Source organism: Micropterus dolomieu, linkage group LG04, assembly GCF_021292245.1.
Source record: "Micropterus dolomieu isolate WLL.071019.BEF.003 ecotype Adirondacks linkage group LG04, ASM2129224v1, whole genome shotgun sequence".
NCBI lineage: Eukaryota > Metazoa > Chordata > Actinopteri > Centrarchiformes > Centrarchidae > Micropterus > Micropterus dolomieu.
The window spans coordinates 19,188,818-19,205,686 of record NC_060153.1 but is presented as its reverse complement, the minus strand read 5'-3'; the positions used below and the strand labels follow the sequence as shown (position 1 = coordinate 19,205,686).

At 40.2% G+C, this 16,869-nt stretch overlaps 1 protein-coding gene across 3 annotated transcripts in view; it reads right to left on the bottom strand.

Moving 5' to 3' along the window:
* The window catches only part of prkcaa (protein kinase C, alpha, a), a 178,428-nt gene that overhangs the window by 21,006 nt on the left and 140,553 nt on the right, over positions 1 to 16,869 (bottom strand). For all 3 annotated transcript variants that reach the window (XM_046046364.1, XM_046046365.1, XM_046046366.1), the window contains exons 14-15: positions 5,698 to 5,778; positions 1,545 to 1,652 (exon numbers count right to left, since the gene is read on the bottom strand). In XM_046046364.1, the coding sequence (XP_045902320.1) occupies positions 1,545 to 1,652; positions 5,698 to 5,778 (189 nt within the window). The remainder of the gene's footprint in view (positions 1 to 1,544; positions 1,653 to 5,697; positions 5,779 to 16,869) is intronic.

Genomic DNA, 16,869 nt, shown 5'->3' with positions numbered 1-16,869 from the left:
CTAGCTATTTTTATTGGAATATCAACATTGTCATGTTAGCAAGAGTGGCCAGTTGTCTAAAGATGTGGAAAAAGTAAAAAGTTGTGGAAAAGCAAGGACAATGTTCAATTTCCAAGCTAGTTTTTTACAAAAGTAAATGAGTTTAATTATTTAAATGATAATAAAACTTGCTCAGCAGGGATTTCCTTTTGACTGTCCACTTTTTTCATTTTGCCAGTATAATTGCTTTTAGTCATGTTTTTCATTTAGAATCATAACTTTACTACTGTATGAGCACAAAGTGAATAATACACTTTATGTTAGTATGTTAAATACCATTTACTGTGATACACACATCGGACGGTTACTGTAACAAATGACACATTGTAGTGATTCAAAATTGACATATTTCTTCAAAATTATATATTTTTTTCAACTGTGCCCCTGGAATATTTTAGACTTACAGAACAACAAGTTTTGTAAAACGGCTACAAAGTATCAGCAACAAGCTCACGGAGCTACTGCACCTATCAGACAGTCAAGCTTGTGAAGAGTATATTGGATGACTCAATAGGTTTCCCTTCAATGTTTTAATAATGCACATGTAAAAGACACTGGAACTGAGTTGGAAGAGAGAGGGAACTTGTAGATGAGTTCCCAGATAGCCTACACTTCACTCTTACAGCAAATGGAGCTAGGCTTCTCAAATGTTATGTCTAACTTCAGAAAGCTACGAAAAGCCTTATGGCAGTATGAGACACAGCCTGTCAGTTTATATCCCTAAAGTTGAACTAGCAGGAAAGGCTTGTAGCCATCTTACAAGAAATTCACTTATTTTGGCTTCAGTGAAGAGTGTGAATGACACAGCTTAAAATGTTTGTTTACAGGATTTTCAACCCAGGTCAGAAAAGCTTATAGCGGGAACCAGTCCCAGCTAAACAGGACAATAGACTGAAGAAGAAGGCTCCATATCAAGGGCTGGGAAATAAAACAATAATGATAATTTTCCTCAATAACAATATGAGAAATGTTCAATATATCTTCAATAAATGTTTGATTTAATTCATTTTGAATCACGAACGAATTGGTACTTTTTCTATTAAGATATTTTTTTTGTTGAGGAAAAGGGACTGAAAAAGATTTACTAATCATGTTTTTTATATATAAAAAAACTAAATTTCATCATAATAGTTTTGAATGTTCTACCTCAGATTGGTGAAGTGATCCACTGTTTGGTATGAGTTAGTAAGAGTTTGTCACATTCAGACCATAAAGAATAGTTTAACCACACAATTAACCATTTGGTTTCTTCAATTTTAACTCATGAGCAAAAATCTGTTAAAACATTTTTTTAAACATTTATCATGATAATTATCGATATCGAATGATATGAAATGTTTTTGTCGTGATAACATTTTTGGCCATATCGCCCAGCCCTATTTCAAACCCTTTATGAATACCAAATTAGATTAAACTATCATTATGTTTATGGATTTTGTTTCAAAACAAAAACTGGTTTATAATGGCAAAAGATTTTTCACTGATGGCAACAAACCACCACTCACCCCTTTGCAGATGGAGACAGCTTCTTTGGACAGGGACTTGGGGTAGGACACGTTGTGCTCCATAATGGACTGGAACAGCTCATCTTCATCCTCGCCATCAAATGGAGGCTGGGTGTGGAAAGACATAATATTGAGAGGACTGTTGGGTGTTTTATCCATTATCACATGATGGATTGCACAGTAGTTGCTGCTCTACTGACCAGGCCAGCCATTAGGAATTATGGACAGGGGGACAACATTTTCCAAACTAGTCCCTTCATTGACACCCACTTCAACAGCACCTTCACCCATCCCTCTTTCAAAGAAGCTCCTGGCCATTAGCTTTATTGTGACACAGATGGAGTCCCTGACAACCATTTCCAAATTCAGTGTTTTAGACTCATCCAGGCCTTGCTCGCATACATATTCAGTTACTCAGTATGATTATATTGCAAAAAAGGTCAAGTCAGTGTGACTGTAATGTTCCTCCTGTTTACTTAAAACAAGACAAGGAGAGAAAAAACTTTGAAGGAATTCAAATTGTGAGTAAACAAATAAATGTAGGCCTAATTCATCTATCAACTTCAATCTTGAGGGTTAAATTAATCAAATTATTGGTCAGCTATATTTGCAGCTATATCCTATGACTTGTGATTTGCTGCCGACTAGTGTTACTGTAGGTCAATTTTCTTGAGGTTGCTACAGGGGAACTTATTAACCTTCATTAATATGAAGGGAAACACGAAATTCAGGCGGCAGGTGACAATTCAAAGTATAATAGAATATAATGCAGTAAAGCTCTCAGGCACTGTGTTGCTTTTAGATATATATTTTCTCCTGTAGTTTAACTTTTACAAGGTTGTTTATTTGTCATTATACAGCACAAGGTTGTAGAACAAAACAAAAGTTTGTAGTCCCTTCATGGTGAACACGCAGAACAGAACAGATTGATATATTAATATTTGAATACAGATTGTGTGTTAATGTGTATTTGTTGTGGTGCTACAGAATCTCCCCACTACCTTGTGTTCTTTTGTTCCCCCCTTCCCTGTGTTTTCTGTCTGTCCTCCCTGTCTGTGTTTGTCTGGGCGTGGCTACACTCTCTGGCTCCAGCGGCGCACCTGGTCCTCATTCCACTAATCAAGCTCCTGCAGTATTTCAACCCCAGTCCTCCTCACATTCTTCGCCAGATCGTCAGCTAACCACATGTGGTACATGCGCCAAGGCCAACTATCTACTCCCATTAGATTCCTTGCAATTTCTGTGTCTCCCTGGATTAACCTGTTTTTCTCTGTGCCCAGGATCACACTACCTCTGGGAACTCTGCTGAACGCCACACCCCGCTCAGCTCACATCTTGCCTGGACAAACTCCCCTCCTCTGTGTTCTCCATTCTGCCCTGTTGGAACCTACCACCCAGCCTTCCGTTGCACTCTTCAGTAAAACCCTTTGTTACCGCTTCGAACTGTTCCGAGTCTGCCTTTGAGTCCTTAAGTTCCAGTATTTTCTCATGTGATACCATCCCTGCTGAGTCAGCACATGTATGATTTAGTCTTCCCTCCTCTTTGTGTCTTTGTTTGGGGAAGTAACCTCTTTAAATGAATGTGGCACCTTTTTACCTCAATGAAAAATGAATTCATTTTAAGTCAGTGACAAACTATATTACCGCGACTCACAGCGCCATACGAGATGCCGGTGTTGCTGGGTGGAGTTCACTCACCCAGAGTCGACATTATCAGTTATTTATTTGTTTTTCAGAGCGCGTGAAAAGTGTCAATTGCTTGAGTTCCATGCGCAATGCCTGAGAGTTGGCAGCTCTGGCGCTAACCTAGGTTAATAGTCGGCCTAACTATTAGCTCCTCACCTTTGCCTGTCAGACATACAGGGTGATTCTCAAGACTTTTTTGGCCACAAATTTGGCCTCCCTATGATTTTATTTTCTCCATGTTATGTGGCTTTTCTTTTCTGGGCATCTGATAAGCTGCAGTGTTCGCTTAAAGCAACTGGCTTTACATTAGCGGCTCCTGCACATCTTCAGTCTTTCAACCGTACCATTTTCACAATAACGGCAGGGGGTGGGTTATCAGATCACAAGTATGAAATGTTTTAATGATAACAACAGATGTAGTTATCATGTATATACATATAAATTCTTTTGGTAATGATATAAGACATTAAGTAAAGTGTACTTTATTTAAGGGTCCACCCTAGCCCTTTGCATGGGGCCCCCTTGGGCCTGGGTCATCTGTACCCTTTGACCCCCCCTGACAGCGGGCCTGCGCCTGACAACCTTTTACTGCTAAAAGTGTCACCGTACAGCACCACAGGGGTCCAGCATTGGTACATTTGTTTGTCTGTCATTTCTGCCTTTCGCTACTTTACTATGACAGGTTAATTTACTAACTTTAGAAAAAAATTGCTAATGAATAAAGATGAAGAAGGCTGAAAAGCAGGACACACATTTGACTGAACAGGCTGTCAGGAGAAAAAGGCAAAAAAAGACAGATTAAACACTGAGAACAAAAACATAGAAGTGGAGAGAAGACGACAAGGAAAAGTACAGAGTTCATGTAAACATGTTTCACAGGAAGACCTTGTAGGGTAAATGGAGTGGATGACCCAGCTTTTTCCCTCCTCATTGGGTGGTTATCATCAGTAACCATAATATGGGTGTTTTGACAGTCCATAAAATGAATTATTCGTCATTTCCACTTGACTGGCCCTTTCAGGTAGAGATACCCTGTCTGTGTCGTGCCATCTTTACCTGATTTCACCCAAGGCAGGGAGAGAGAGAGAGGAAGGAAACATCTGAATAGGTAAAAACCTTAGTTAATTGTTTAACAGCTGACGCTCTGAGTTAATTTGGGAATGAAAAACATACCCGTTTTCCTGTTTTGCTTTGCTGTGGAGGAACTTGCTTTTGGCCTTTTAGAATGAGCTCACTTCAAAAAGATGTTAATAAGTCATAAATGTCTTTATAAGTCATTTAGTGCTGTTGTTTTATTAAGACCTGTAAAAAATCTTATGATGTGAGAGACTTTTGTACTTTTTAAAAAGTTTTCAAAAGTTATAAAAGTTGTGAAATGTTGCGTAGAAAACGAAAATAAATAGTAATAAATAAATTAAAAGAAATTCAAAAGACAGCAAGTTTTACTGGAATCTGATTGGCCATCCACAGTGCCACACCATTTTCCTAAACTATTATTGGCAATCTGCCCTCTCTGGGGCAGGACCTTAGTTCAAAGCAGCTGGAGTTAACTGGAAATTAATTTATGGCCATTGAAGGTGCACAGTCATCGCTTTTTTTTTTCTTTTTTTTTTACATTTAACATTGCCACTCTTATTCCCACTTACATCCTCTGTCTTGCTACACTACTCGTATCTAGATTATACACACACACACACACACACACACACACACACACACACAAAACGTATTTGTCAAACCTTGGTTAAAAATTAAGTTCAGTGGACTACATTACAAGAGTGTGAAAGGTTATCCCAAATAGGATATACCCTATAGTGAGAGGAGACACGTTTTGTGCGTTTATGTGTCATTTGGGCCGGAGCTTCGAATTTTAACTCTGCAAACTGAAGGCATCGATGATGAAAAGTTGCGCTAGCTCTGAGTTTTCGTTAAAGGGCGTGTCCATGGCATGGCGTCAAAAATTGACGATTTGCCATCAGACATAGACTTGTTATAACTTCAAGGTACATGCTCAAATCTCCACAAAACTTTACATGTACCCCGCCCTAAACACATCTACATGCCAATATTCACTCAATGTCATAGCGCCACCTACTGCCAACAGGAAGTAAGCCAGGAATTGACGTTTAACTCCTTTCTGAGGCGTCCAAACCACAAGATAATTCAGTCCACGACCTCTGGCAACTTCACCGCGGCTGCAACAAGCATCACAGCGCGAGGGCCAATCCAAAACTGCTTGTAGCTTTAATTGTATATTATTGTGCTGGTAGGAAGGTTTTTAGGAAGCACCACCTGAGTACATTTAGGCATCTGCATGAGCCTTGCTGCTAGGGGAACTTGAACGTAGGAATAAGGCTGTGAGCAGTCTGTAAGCAATCGTGCGTCTGTGTAAAGGTTTCTGCATAATCTGTAGCAGGCAATTACATAAGTACAATTGTGTGTGCATGTGTGTGTGTACACCACTCACCTGTCCTGCCAGCATTTCGTAGAGCAGAACTCCATATGCCCACCAGTCTACAGAGCGTCCATATGGCTGATATGCAATGATCTGTGGAGTAAGGAAGAGGTTCAAAAATGTTAAAAAGTTCAGAAGTTCAGCCTTACTGCAACTAATTCTGCATTAGAAAACAGGGCATCATAAGCTGCAGAAAAACTAGAGGTTTGTTTCGGCATGCGGATCAATAGATTTGGAAAACCAGACTGTAAATTTGTTGAGGTACACTGGTCTTCAAAAGGTATGGGAAGAATGGAGATTAAGCGCAACAAGTCTGATCTCGTTTCAGTCATGCCAAAAATGTTTGAAATTCATCACAAGACATTGCAAAACTTAACTGTATCTGTAACCTTAATCTGTTTACAAGTGAGACACAATTTTTTTTTATATCAGTTAGCGTGAATGATACAAAGCATATATATATATGTAAACTACTTACATTTAATTGCAAAGATGTAGCACATTGTTCACTCACAATTTATAAACCCCTTCTGTGTAATGTAATGTCTTATTAAATCCAGCACACACCAAATCTCCCATATCTTCTTATAACCTTCATCTTGATGTTCAGATCACATATATGATCGTGAACTGGTTTCCCACAAAAGCTTAATAAATAGTGCATACATATAAATCTTCTTCTGTAAATCCAGGACAGGACAATTTCATAAAGCCTCTGCAACATAATCTATGGGTCTCTGGAAAGCATAGTTGCATATCTTTTCATGCATCCTGCCATTGCTTGTCTTATTTTTATATACATCTAAATTACTGTGACATCGTAGCAGATCAGCTGTTCTGACTAGTTACTCAATGCAACATCAGGAAATCTAGGAATGTACAAATTGTGCTTTTCTAGATGGTCTTCTTAAGTTGCTGACTGGTAAAGCATCAAAATGCTACAGACATATGCAAAGGAACTTTTAAAAAGCATCCTTGAAAATCTTGTTTCATGCATTCAGAACTCACATAAAATGCTTGCTTGCTACTGTGATTTGACTCAGACAAAGAATACATATAAAGCAAGGGTGTGACCACAGATGTGACAAGGCGGCAGAAATTCTGGATGATCCCTGAATCACATACATTTTAAATCACCTGCAACAATAAATTCAACTATGGTTCAGGAAAGAAAGACAGGAAAGATTTCTGACAAGAAGTGAGCATTTGGTGCGTGGGAAGGGAATAGATAACAGAACACAGACAAGAGTCACTGTATATCATTTTACACGACACGAGCACCTCAGAGCTACAAAAACAGCTCTCACAGGATGATGTTGCTGCAGATGAAGCTGAAAATCATTGTTCACACTTTTTTCGCACAAAAACAAGATAGGAGTAAACAACAGTGAAGCCACTGTGAATAAAACTCCTACTGGCAAGTGTTCGCACATTTGCCAGGGCTATCTCGACATTCACATTTTGTTTTGTCCTTTTGTCCAAATGTTCTGAAGACTGAATAATCCTGGGCTGGTGATTTTTACTTCATGGCTAAAATAGTCATGTTTCATTTCTGAGCGGTTTGATGATTATTGATCTGAGTTATAGTGATAGTATTAATCATATCCAAATCCTGCCTCTTAACAACCTTTTTGCACCTGCTGATGAAGTTGAGCTACAACTGCGAAAATAAAGTCTTCACTATTAGTGATAGTCAAGACAATTTTATAGCAGGTACATCTTTTGCGCCCAAATGCAATGACACAGAGAGAAACAAAAAGTGAAGGGAAAAAAGAGTGTGACATTTTCTCTGGCGACAGAAAGGTTTCATGTGGGTTTCTCTAACACTGGCCAAGGTTAGTGCTTTCACCTGCTTTGGCCCTATTCACACCACTCAGAAGACCCACATATTCACACTTCAGAACCACTCCAAACATTTCTCTGGAGCCTCTTCGGCCATTTAACAGCAGTTGGTGCAGCCATGTGCATGTGCAATTTATACAATAATATGCATTTCAGGCTTGCATATTGCACACAAGCATATATGTGCACAAACACACACACAAGACATACAGGACAATATGGTGAGCCATGCACACAAATAACATCAGGTGGGTAGCAGCAGTTCTGTCAAAGGGTACACTGCTCTATGACCTTTTTCTGAGTAACATCTGCCCTCTGCTGCACACATGCTGCCCTGGGACACTCCTCCAGTCACATACACTCATGCATGAACAACATACTGTAGACACGCATACATATGAAGCATACACACCAATGTGCCTAGGTGCATGAAAGCAGATCTATCCTTCAACCTTTGCTGACCTCTGCCTTGCCCATGGGAGCCCACATTTACGCACAAACACAGGCAGGCGGTCCGAACACACCTCAAGCTCTGCACCCTCCTGTCATGATGCTGCCCTGGGGGTTGATGGGAACCAACTGGACACGCAACACATCCACGTGTTTACCCTCATACACAAAGGCAAGCATGTGCGCAAACTCGCATGCACGTACACTAATGCGTCTTTGAATGTCACTTTAACTGCGAGAATTATAGAAGAAGAAAGCATTTATATAGCACACATTTAATGTCACAGGCTGTGTGACTTGATCGTTTCTTTTTTAATGTGTCAATTTTTCTTCAATTATTTTTCAGTTCGACATAAAGCTAATACTATATCTCTAAAAAATACTAAAAATAAGTATACATAATAATACTGAAACTGTCCTGTAACAATACACTAAATAACAATTTCCCCTATGTATTTAAACTAACAATTTCACTGGACCACCGTGCCCCCCCTTCATACTCTAAATGCTAAGCTAAATGGGATTCTACAGTCCTACTGAACTTGTGAGCAGAGCAGTCGATACTTTGTTAGCATTCAATAACAACGGGCGTCTTGCAAACCCCCAGGAGTCACAGCTGTACAGACCACAAAGGTGAGGGTTGTTTTACTCGCCCTGCTTGGCTGCTGCCTGTCTGAGGCATACGTCCTGTTCACTGCTATCATATATATTCAGGATGAGCCTGTTGAGGCAGATAGCTTCACTCTGCACAGAGAGATGATGGCTGTTTTGGATGAACAGAGAAATGAGCTGCAACAGACCAAAAAGCAACTAGTGCAAAGGACAGGGTATCTTCGGGAGGTGGTAGTGGTTGAAATGTGCCGCATCTTCTGTCTTCTTTTTTGTTTATTTACGAGGCCAGGCTGAGAATCAGTGAGGTGCAGGGACTAAGAGCAGAGAAAGCAGGTGCAGCAAGTTGTGCAGCAGGTACACAGGTAAGCTGAGGTCCTTTTAAAAATACTTCTAATCAAACTGAAAGCACTCGACAAAATAAAGAAGCAAGATGATATTTCCATTTTTGAAATATAGCAAGTAAAGTTGACTCCCTACTCATTTTTTCCACAATTGCTGCAACCGTTCTAACTTTATCAAATACTTTATTTATACAGTAGTTATTTTTGGCGGTGTGGACCACCCTGCCTCTCCACGTGCCTACGTGGAGAGCCATAAGGCGGAGAGAGCAGCTCCCGTTTCACATGCCTACGTGGAAAAGCCATACGGCAGAGAGAGCAGCAGCAAAGAACCCCACCCCGGGTACAGAACAGAGCAGCATCATTAATACAGAATACATTGATTGGACAGGAATAGACTTACATGAGGAGCTGTGGTGGCGGTGGGAAATGAGGGTCTCACAGAGAAAGCAGCAAGATTAGGCAGGCTAGGGCAGCTGAAATAAGGCGCCTTGTGTATGGCTTTGCCAATGAGTGCTTAGAGGGAAACCAGCTAAGCTGTCAGCTGGTGTAGCCTGACTTGACGTGGAATACTATCAGGTGATACGCTGGGATTGTGAGCTGAGCTTGACTCCGTTGCCTGCCTGAACTAACGTTATGCTTGATTTAAAAATTCTAACTGCTACCTTTCAATCTCACAATGCCTGTGATTTGGAGGGCCAAATCAAACGAGTGACAAAGGGAAAGTAAAGGTAATAGAACAAACAAGTCAATTATTAATGACCAGCAAAGTAGATTTCCTCCTCATCTCAGCTCACATGATGTCCCCGCATGATTTATCTTTGACTGAATGGTTGAAGTCATGCAGTATGTATTCCCTCATTTTTAACAAATAGAGTTGAAAGCCTCACTGGCAGAACTCGGAAATAAGCTTGTAGACGTGGGCAGAGAAGTGAAGGTACTGCATGCTGCTGATCAACGTAAATTAACTACATTCATGCTGCATTATTATGTGAATTTCTCTCTCTCTCTCAATCTGTCTGTATGCCATCTATCATTCCATTTTTATTTTGTTTTCTTATTTGTTTATTCTAATCGTTCTCCCTCCTCATTGAGCAGAGCTGGAGGCAGTGATTTGGAGGGCCAAAACCTCGAAAGTGGAGCAACTACAGAAGGAAAGTAAAGGTAATACAACAAACAAGTAAATTATTAATGCTGTAAATTAGTCTCAGCTCAGCTCATCTAATTTCACCTCATGATTTATATTTGACTGAATAGAGAATCATGCTTTGGAAGGGCCCAGTAACTTGACTGTAATCTGTAAATAAATTGCATTCTTTACATTTTGCATTTCATGGGAATGTAAATATATTTTATAATAATAAATAAAATATATTACCTACCAACATTATTGAGGAATAAGATCAGTACTTTGTTTTTAGAGTATTATCTGTATGGTTGATAATTTCAATTTAATACATACATTACATATAGAAAATTTCTATGAATTTTCTATGACCTTTTCATGAATATATTAGAGCATTTTCACCCCTTTTTCATTCGTTGTCTCAAAGGGATTGACAGACTCGTTTCCACTCTAGTTGGGCTGAAACTTTACTATCTAATGCAATAACTAAATGAAAATTATGAAATGAAAAATTCCCTGATATTCCCTAGTATGTGCATGATTAGTGACAGTCTTGTGATAGAGGTCAAGTGTTGTTATATCATCGAATCTCTCCATTAACTGAAGGGGACTCAGTTGATTTTGCATTGTTTTTATTCCATCTTCAACCAAAGGGCTGAAATCCAGATTGTCAGCTAATGAGAGTCTGACTGGGAAGCTGAAGATCAGCTTTGAAGATACACTGAGACAAGTGCAGGCACTCAATACAACTGATCAAGGCAAAGAGAATAAAGGAATGCCTGTAGCACTGATTATGTACATTACCCACACTTTGCTCATCAAGATAATCCTCATCTGTCTAATTGATGGCTTAATAGGTTTTGCTCAGCCAGACTGGGAGTCACTGAGAGCCTGAGTGAGGAGCTGAAGATTGAGACTACTGCAGAAATGAAACGGAGGTGAAAGCTCTCAACACAGATCATCAATGCAGGCCTTTGGTGTTAAAAATTACATTTGATTATGAAGGAGTAATTAGGTAATTAGAGGTGATTGAAACACTACATACCATCTGATCTCTTCTTTGATTTAAATTAGATATAATGGCGAATTTAATTCAGTTTGTTTTTCTCTTATATTTCCCTAGGGCTTAAGTCCAGAGTGGAAGCCAGAGTGGGCGTGGACAAAGACATGAACACACGCCTTGAAGTTACTGAAACATAACAACAAGTACATAACATTTTATGAACAGTTATCTTTTATTTAAACACATATTTACTACCATAGTTTACTCTTAATCCACAATGTATATTTTTTCATCCCTAGTTCATACTGTTTTAGTCTCTTCCTCCAAGTTAGATACTTGGCTGAATGCCGCTGAGTTTATGGCCCAGGATATTAATATCAAGCTTGAAAAAAAAAAAACAGAGGCTGAGATAGTACCATTTAAAAAAGTTGATCAAGGCAAGCAAAGTATTAGTGATCCACTGTAAAGTGTATCAATATCTGTATTGGTTTGATATAATAAATCATTAAATTGGCTTTAAAGGTTTATAGTAATGTCTGTCAAATTTGCTAATATTTCTGTTCCCTTTATGTGTAGACATCAATGTAGGGTTTTAAAGTTATTAATACATATTTTGTATTATCTGTATAATTTCTAAAAATATTTTTCTCATTTAATTAAAAAATTCATTATTAAGATTTGATGTCGTGCTTATCACATTACAGAAATGTTTAATGCATTTTTTTTATAGAGTTGGAAGCCAAACTGCAAACAAATCAAACTGTACAAGAGGAACTTAAGATTAAGATAAGAGGTGAAAACATTCAAGACTGAAGGTAAACAAGTTAATACATCAATATCATACACAACATGGGAAGGATGAAGTTTGACTTAAAGTATAAACTATGGAGATGGGAGGCTCTTTTTTGTTTTTTAAGTCAATAGAACAGCTGCATTCATACACAGAAAGTTCTGTGGGTTACTGTAGTTTTAGAAAAAAAAACTTTTTAAGCATTTTCAATAGTGTGGTTTTTGACAGATAACTGTTGACAGATAAAGTGGCCTTCTCACCAGCACTGGAAGATAATCAAATGCACATTGGGCCATTTCACAGAGACATCACCGACATTGGTGACAGCTGCGATCCAACAACTGGTAATGTACTGCAATACCTATTTGTGTAATCACTGAATCTATTTACAGCTTTGTTGATTTCCATATGTGTGCTTAAAAAGGATTTTATTTCTTTATTGTACCGTGGACCTGCTCATACAATCATACTGTGGACTTTACACTATTTTCTTCTTGCTTTGGTGCATTCCTACCTGGGCTCTTGTGTTAATGCTTCATGTCTTTCTTTTCTTCAAAAATTAAGATCTTATTATATAATTAACTAGTACAATGCCCGTTCACAGGGGCCGATGGGACGCCTCCCTGAGCTACTCAGATAGTACTTGTTCAAAATGTGCTTGTTCAAATGTCACATTGGTTTCACCTACAGATTTAATAACACAGCATTAATACCACTGAAAAAACAAGACAATGACGGAGATACTGTTAGATCTTCAGTGCTTCCTTAGAACTTCATAAAACACTTACAGCTCAGTTTTAACACATTAGTTGCTAATGTATATTAAACCTCCATTTCAACAATTCACTCCCACATCAGAGCATATAAGCCCTGTCCCTGTGAGCGTACCCCACCCTTGCTGATGCAGTTTGGAGCCCAAAACCCCTATAACTTTACTAGTGCAATTTGAATTAATTACTTCACTCAAATAACTCTTATAAATAGATTATTTGTTTCTGTATTACTTGTACTACAAATTACGGTACATTACGCTCTTTTCTAGATTTCAACTGCAGAGGCTGAAATATCTCAAATAATACATTACATACATACATACAGTGAGTCCTTGAGTAATACACCCAAATACATACTGTTCACTGATTTCATTAAAAAGCCAATAAATTATGATTTTAAAAAGCAGTTATTCGTGACATTGTTTCATTGTTTTGCTCGACCCTTACAAAACGTGAACGTCATGACAACCGTGCATATCTGTTCAACATACAGCTCAAGTATTCTTCCATTGGTGAATGTGTATAAACTCCTTGAGGTCATATCGTCATGAAACTGAATATGAATGGGACTATAACCCAGAGTGACGGCACAATGTGAAAGTGACAAACACATGCATGAGAAAATGCGTTTTATTCTCCACGTTCTTTGTATGAAAGCGAACATGGTGCCTCAAGAAGGAGAGAAGTGCTAATCCTTAATCCTTGGCTTTTCTTAAGAAGGCAGGAAGATGCAGTAGGGAAAACCCCCCTTCCCTTATCTGCTTCGATGTTTTTAATTAGCTTGAGGGTCATAGACTCCATGGTGAATGAAACCTCTGGATGAAATCCCTGAGCTTTCCTGCTCAAATCCTACTTCCTGCAGGAATCATTCCGACCTCTAGTCTGACCTGACAGCTCTTAATGAATTCAGCTATGCACTCTGAAGATTTGTTTTCACATGAGACTTGCACTGCCATCGTTATAACTATAATGAAATATTTCAATATGTATGAGAAGAGATTGCAAAATGAAAGCAGAACAATCGTACTGGGAAAAACAAATATACTTACCCGCTCTGAATCTCTCTACTCACCCCGAAACAAAAATATCCAATACAATTCAACATGATGTGCTAAAGCAACAACTTTGAGCAATTCAGACATGCCACATCTTTAATCAGGAGAGTCCAGTTGTTTAAAACTCTACTGATTTGCTAAGAGGAAACAGTTTCACCATGACATGGTGGACTAAGTCGGTGCTGGACAGCGTGTCATTAAGATGTGGCATATATTTTGGGTTGTGTCACTGAGAATTGACCTCACAGTCTCTTTTGCAAAATCATGTGCGATAAGGGATTTAAGCATGGAAAGCATGTAGACGCATGAGGTCAATGTAGCAAGGAGATCTGCAGCCTCATGTCAGTTTGTGTCATGGGAATGAAAAAAGAGGGGAAGAGAGATAGAAAGGGCGGAAAGAGAGAGAAAGAGACTGGGGAAGGAGTATCTGAGGAAGAGCGTCAAATGGCGTGAAAAACAATGGGATGAGACACATTTTCCTTTCTAATGCTATGACACCATAAAATTATTAAATTAATGTAAAGGAATTTTAGTACTCTGTCACAAAAAGCTACAATGGTTTTCACTCAGGATGAGATACAGTATCCAGTATGTTAGCGGTATCTATAATTGCTACTTTTTTACAAGATCGCTAACTTAATCTGCACTCTGCGCATGCGTCTGTAGCTACCTGTCGGAAGCTCCGTCTTAAACCGGACTCTTATCCAGTTTTAATCCACTCCTTTTCGTCACATTTTTTATATCCTTTTTATTTAACTTAAGTTTTTAACTTGAGTTTTACGTGGGTTAAGGATTTTAGTCATCCGACATGGATTTTAAGATAGATGATCAATGCTACTGACCACAACAAAGCTCCGGTGACTATGCTAGCCGAGATAACTCTGCCCCATGAGGACTGCTCACTCCTTAAGAAAGCGAACAAGAAGATTGCTGACCTTATGGAAGACATCCGACGACTTTCAGAGGAACTCAAAGAGAAAGATTCCCTGCTGACTGGCTTTATGGATGTGGCTTCATTACAAGCCAAACAGATCTTTCTCTTAGCGCAACCGCTAACATCCAGGACACCGTGTTATGGGACCCCTCTAGCCTTCCCAGGCTTTCCTCCTGCTCGACTCCAAAGCATCAGTCAACCTGGGCTGAAGTGGTGGTCCGTGGCTGCAACAGAGTCTCGGATGGGGCTGCCTCTCCTCCGAACATCGGCCTCTCCAACCGCTATGCAGCCCTGTCTGACGACACTCCGGTCCAACCAACGGATGCACCTGCGGCTTCGAGTCTCCCTGATACGGATCTCTTTCGGCGGACAGTGCCTGCCGACACTGTTGCAACTCCTTCACCGGCTACATCTCCCGCGCTGGGCCGCCGGTCAGCCGCTGGGCCTGATCGGCGGCCGTCATCCCGGTCAAAAACCTCCGCTTCCCGACGTAGGATCCTCAAGGAGACTGTGCTCAGACGCTCCAGAGGCCGTCTCTACCCTGCACCGTCGGGTAGTCCTTCTCTCAGGTATGTTACTGCTACTCCAACACAACACTCGGCAGCTCACACACTCCATCCTCAGTCCGCACGCAGTGTTGAAGCAGATTCTGCTCAGTCCTGCTCTGGAACCCCACAACCGGCATCTCCTCGTCCTCTTTTCTCCCCAACCACACTAATAATTGGTGACTCCATAACCAGAAACATCAACAACAGTTTCTTCAACGCTACCACTCACTGCTTCCCCGGTGCCACCACGGCTGACATTTTAAAAAAACTCCAGGACCTAATGCCGTCGCTCCCGTCCTCCATCACAAGAGTGATAGTCCATGTCGGAACAAATGACAAAATCAGATTTTAACTGTCTTTTAAACTTTTTAAAGCAGTGTGGAAAGTCTGTTTTTATCGCTGGTCCCATTCCCACAGTTGGTCGCGGTGCTGGCCGCTTCAGTAGACTCCTTGGCCCCCACGATTGGCTCCAGTCCGCCTGCAGGGCTCACCGTGTGTGTTATGTGGATAATTTTAATATTTTTGATATTTAACTTTTTAAGACAGATGGAGTTCACCCAAACAAACGGGGCTCAGAAATGTTAGCTGCTCACATACAGCATGTGGTGCGGTCCACACATGACTTATGTGAATGACTAATCATTCATGCAGCACACCTGGACACACCACCGCTCACTGAACAGATCTCTTCCTCACTGCCACAAACAACTGTCTCCACCTGCTGGCATGTACACTCACCTAAAGGATTATTAGGAACACCTGTTCAATTTCTCATTAATGCAATTATCTAATCAACCAAACACATGGCAGTTGCTTCAGTGCATTTAGGGGTGTGGTCTTGGTCAAGACAATCTCCTCAACTCCAAACTGAATGTCAGAATGGGAAAGAAAGGTGATTTAAGCAATTTTGAGCGTGGCATGGTTGTTGGTGCCAGACAGGCCGGTCTGAGTATTTCACAATCTGCTCAGTTACTGGGATTTTCACGCACAACCATTTCTAGGGTTTACAAAGAATGGTGTGAAAAGGGAAAAACATCCAGTATGCGGCAGTCCTGTGGGCGAAAATGCCTTGTTGATGCTAGAGGTCAGAGGAGAATGGGCCGACTGATTCAAGCTGATAGAAGAGCAACTTTGACTGAAATAACCACTCGTTACAACCGAGGTACGCACCAAAGCATTTGTGAAGCCACAACACGCACAACCTTGAGGCGGATGGGCTACAACAGCAGAAGACCCCACCGGGTACCACTCATCTCCACGACCAATAGGAAAAAGAGGCTACAATTTGCAAGAGCTCACCAAAATTGGACAGTTGAAGAATGGAAAAATGTTGCCTGGTCTGATTAGTTTCGATTTCTGTTGAGACATTCAGATGGTAGAGTCAGAATTTGGCATAAACAGAATGAGAACATGGATCCATCATGCCTTGTTACCACTGTGCAGGCTGGTGGTGGTGGTGTAATGGTGTGGGGGATGTTTTCTTGGCACACTTTAGGCCCCTTAGTGCTAATTGGGCATCGTTTAAATGCCACGGCCTACCTGAGCATTGTTTCTGACCATGTCCATCCCTTTATGGCCACCATGTACCCATCCTCTGATGGCTACTTCCAGCAGGATAATGCACCATGTCACAAAGCTCGAATCATTTCAAATTGGTTTCTTGAACATGACAATGAGTTCACTGTACTAAAATGGCCCCCACAGTCACCAGAT